Source organism: Aplysia californica, unplaced genomic scaffold (assembly GCF_000002075.1).
Source record: "Aplysia californica isolate F4 #8 unplaced genomic scaffold, AplCal3.0 scaffold00174, whole genome shotgun sequence".
NCBI classification, from domain to species: domain Eukaryota; kingdom Metazoa; phylum Mollusca; class Gastropoda; order Aplysiida; family Aplysiidae; genus Aplysia; species Aplysia californica.
In genome coordinates, this window is record NW_004797444.1 from 115,840 (window position 1) to 120,174 (window position 4,335).

Sequence of the window (4,335 nt, forward strand, 5' to 3'; positions counted from 1 at the left end):
TGTGTGTGCATGTTATACACTCTCTGCAATCCCCCCCCCAAAAAAAACCCATCCCACCCCCACGCGCACACAAACACACACATAGGTAAAAGAAAAGACAGATAAACAGTCAAGTGACGCGCTCGTTCCGTTAGCTCAGTTGTTACCATGTTGTACTACGGAGTGGACGGTCCTGGTACAAACCCGTACTGGGTGTTCTCGAACTCGTGTCTTTTTGTGGAGTTTTCAAAGCTCTCGGCCTATTTGGTTGGGTCCTATCGGACGCCTCTTAGATAATATTACAGTGTTGATAGTGGGCGTTAACTCCTTGAGGTCGTTGGGGACACATATCTGACGAGCAGTAGACCAAAGGCAGAGTTCAAGCACGTTTCCAACAACCGTACACAGTTAATCGGAAACATACACTTGCACACTTCACAATACGCTTATTATTGCCTGCCCTTTTTAAAGGTTCAGTTAAATTAATTAAGAAAACACAGCTGTTTCGAAAAGGAATTTATGTTCCTTTTTTTAAAATGCCACAAAACATTCCGTCTTCTGTTTTTAGTTTTAGCTGTAGTAGAGATTTTACGGCGCTTGCAACTGCATAAGGTCATATGAGTGTCAAGGGGTGGATGTCAACAGAGAAGTCCTTAAAGGGAACTCCTGTCTTTAAGTGGAATGACCAGAATGCGCGTCGTCACAGGGTTAAACCATACACTTACTAACAGACTGTCGAATACCCACCTGCAAAGCTCTCTTCGTCTCAAACAGCGCCGAGGGCGAGGCGGTATCCAATCTTCGTATGACGTCTTTGAATACGTCCAACTTCCCATGGATGTCACTGCCGTAGTCATGGACCTTGGAGAAAGAACAGGATAACTTTCATGGTAAGAATAAAATGTGTAAGCCCCCCCCCCTCCCCCAACCAACAAACAATCATACACACGCACACGCTCACAAACACACACACATGCACATACAAACACATACACAAACATGCACATACACACATTGTTATATAACCATACACGCACACACAGACACACACACACACACACACACACACACACACACACACACAAAATACACATACACCCACATGCAAACACCCTTATCCACACTTCTCACTCATGTATTTGCACATCACAATGATCACATGCCCGTATTCTCTTCCTCCTCCTCCTCTTCCGCCTGCCCCCTCCTCCTCCTACCACTTCCTCCTTTCCCTCCTCCTACCCCTTTCTTCTTGTTCTTCTTCTTGTTCTTCTTGTTCTTCTTGTTCTCCTTGTTCTTCTTCTTCTTCTTCTTCTTCTTCTTCTTCTTCTTCTTCTTCCTCCTCTTCCTCTTTTTCTTCTTCTTCTTCTTCTTCTTCTTCTTCTTCTTCTTCTTCTTCTTCTTCTTCTTCTTCTTCTTCTTCTTCTTCTTCTTCTTCTTCTTCTTCTTCTTCTTCTTCTTCTTCTTCTTCTTCTTCTTCCGAACACTCTGTCCTACTCATTAAGTCCCTCTCCCTTCCATTCTTTCTTCTCCTAAAAAAAATCTCACGAGCCATCCACCTCAAAAACCCTACTGTTGCTGTCCAATTGACTCCTTTTCAACAGTGTTCATTAAGCTTTTCATTCACCTCGCAGTTTTCCTTGTAGTCCTTCGGTTTCGTTTTCTCGGAGATGCTTCTTATGGCCGCGTGAGTGACGAGCAGATCGGAGAATTTGTCGTCCATATCCTGAGAAGTTCGAAAAAATGACAGTTTTTAAAATTAGTTTCAGTGAGAGTTTTACGGCACTTACAGCACAATAAAGTCATTTGAACGCCAAAGAATAGAGATAGTAGCCCACAAGAGAGTAACAAACACAAAAAGGAGGACAGATAAAGACGATATACATGTATGTTTGGTTAGAAAGAAGATGCAAATCACATCCGAGCACCCACCAACCACCCGCATGACAGTTTATAACATAAATAATAATAATAATAATAATAAATAGCAATTGTATAGCCCAAATCCCCTCTCAACAGCAAAATCGACGCAATCTATAATATTATCCCCCAGCAGACCTTGGAGCATTCTAAAACAACTCCACTCTCAACACTTACAACCAGAACAACTCATGACCCTAAAATTATATAGTGTGTTTTTCTCCGATAGATATAGCTAGCTGATGAAAACATATAGAATCTAGTTCTAATGTTAAGATTGTTGAGCCCTGCTGTGAGATTTTTTAAAATAAAAAAAATCGGCTAAGTGTTTTACGGCACTCGCAACTGCATAAGGTCATATGACACATTAATTTTCAGTTGTTGTGAGATTCCTTTTAAAATCATACGCGAGCCACAAAAAAACATTCAACGTGGTATTGTGCTCTAAAATGCTGTCGTACTTCACAACTGAACTGCCCTCTTGTTGAGCAAAGATTGACTAAGTTTTTCAACAACACTTAGCCGTTTTTAAATGTTACCAGTGCAATTTAAGGCCTGAAGAGGGTTTATTTTCATTCAGTATTCTAACTTAATCTGTCAGCAGAAAAAAACACGACAAAAACGTTCAGCATCAATTTGTTAATACACATGTACCTTGTTCAATACCACCAAGATGCGGTACTCGTTTAGTACAGTTGCTGTTTCCCGGTCCTTGTCTAGTCATGAGTGTGTGTGTGTGTGTGTGTGTGTGTGTGTATGTGTGTGCGTGTGGGTGTGTGGGTGTGTTTGTGTGTGTGTGTGTGTGTGTTTGTGTGTGTGTGTGTGTGTGTGTGTGTGTGTGTGTGTGTGTGTGTGTGTGTGTGCCTGTGTGTGTGTGTGTGTGTGTATGTGTGTGTGTGTGTGTGTGTGTGTGTGTGTGTGTGTGTGTGTGTGTGTGTGTGTGAAGACGCCCGTTTGCGGGCGGAGTTCTATCTTGAACAAACTCCAGTCTCCAAGCGTCGGGAGTTTTTGTCAGAATTGACAAAGTACATATATTTGAAAAATCTATCTCTTTTAGCCCAAATTACGGTTAATGCCCGATTTCCAAAGAAATTTAGTTTCATTTTGTATAGACACAGGTTTTCACGGCTGGATTTCAGTGCTTGCAAAGGGGTTTTCGTCGAAACAGGGAAAAAACATGAAGTTCCTAAGATCGGGCGTTATGATTGCAACATCAGTGCCTCGTCAGCAGGGTAGGGGCGAGACAAATTAACGTTTTATCCTACTTGAAATTGAACTACAAACGTTCACGTGTTCCCCAATTTCGTTAACTTATGGTATCATGGTGACACAACACTCAAAGAGTTAGAAGAAAGTCAATCTTGCCACAGTACTGGTGATGTTGGTAACAATTTTTTTTCTGATGCTGTAACTTTGTTGCTTTTGTTGTTGTTGTTTTCAATACAGAGTTGTGATATGAGGAAGTGAAAGTCTTAGAGGCAGCGCAAACTTTATCATCGAGTCTAGTGATCATCGCTAGTTAGTTGCCCTTGAATAAAGAGAACCACACTGATTCGATAACGGACATTTAATGCAGGCAAAACAATGAGCTAGAAAAACCCACAGATAAACAACATAAAAGAGACAGGACGTACGAGTGATGAACTCAAAGATGGCTTTGTGGAGTTTACCAAGTTTAAGAAGTTTAGTCTTGTCTTCCCCCTGTTCCCTTGTTTAGAGAGTCGCTATCATCATACAGTGTTTTAGTGCCATAAAAATGCAGTAACTACAGTTTCTTTGGAAGGACTTCCGTAACGAGTGACCACCCTAACAAATACATTAACCCTACCCCCTAACCCTGACCCTACCCCTACCCCTACCCCTACCCTTACCCTTACCTCTACCCCTACCCCAAACCCTAACTTTAATTCTACCCCTCACCATAACCCTACCCCTCTTTTCTACTCTGTTTCATAGTGGTCACTCGTTACGAAATTCCTCCTATTTCTTCGGTACCAGCACTTCTGTATAACAATACTGAGGGTGAAATAGAAAGTGTGTAAATCCCAAAGGGGATTTTGTCCTCCTTCCCCGGTTCGTGGCTTTTGCCAGAAGGAATATCAATGTCAATCTTGTTATAGGGCAACCCACATGAGCTGTTGAAACATGCATGTATGACCTTTTTCATTAGCACATTTCGTAATGACACGTAGGGAACCCGTAACTCGTTGAGATGTGTACGGATCAAGCTATTGACATATATAGGGTACTTTTTCGATTCATTTAACCTTATAGGGAATAAAATCCACAAGGAATAACTTTTCTGTCAGTCAGAAACAGACACGCGTGCTTTCGAGCACATGCGCGCGCACACACACTCACACTCACACACACACACACACACACACACACACACACACACAAGCACATAAACACATGCACACACAAACATACATTGTA

General features: G+C 41.8%; 1 protein-coding gene across 1 annotated transcript in view; it reads right to left on the reverse strand.

Annotated features, from left to right (window-relative positions):
- LOC101856893 overlaps window positions 1–4,335 on the reverse strand; it is a 31,773-nt gene that overhangs the window by 2,751 nt on the left and 24,687 nt on the right. The window contains exons 8-9 of the mRNA XM_035969716.1: window positions 1,604–1,702; window positions 727–840 (exon numbers count right to left, since the gene is read on the reverse strand). Of these exons, the coding sequence (XP_035825609.1) occupies window positions 727–840; window positions 1,604–1,702 (213 nt within the window). The remainder of the gene's footprint in view (window positions 1–726; window positions 841–1,603; window positions 1,703–4,335) is intronic.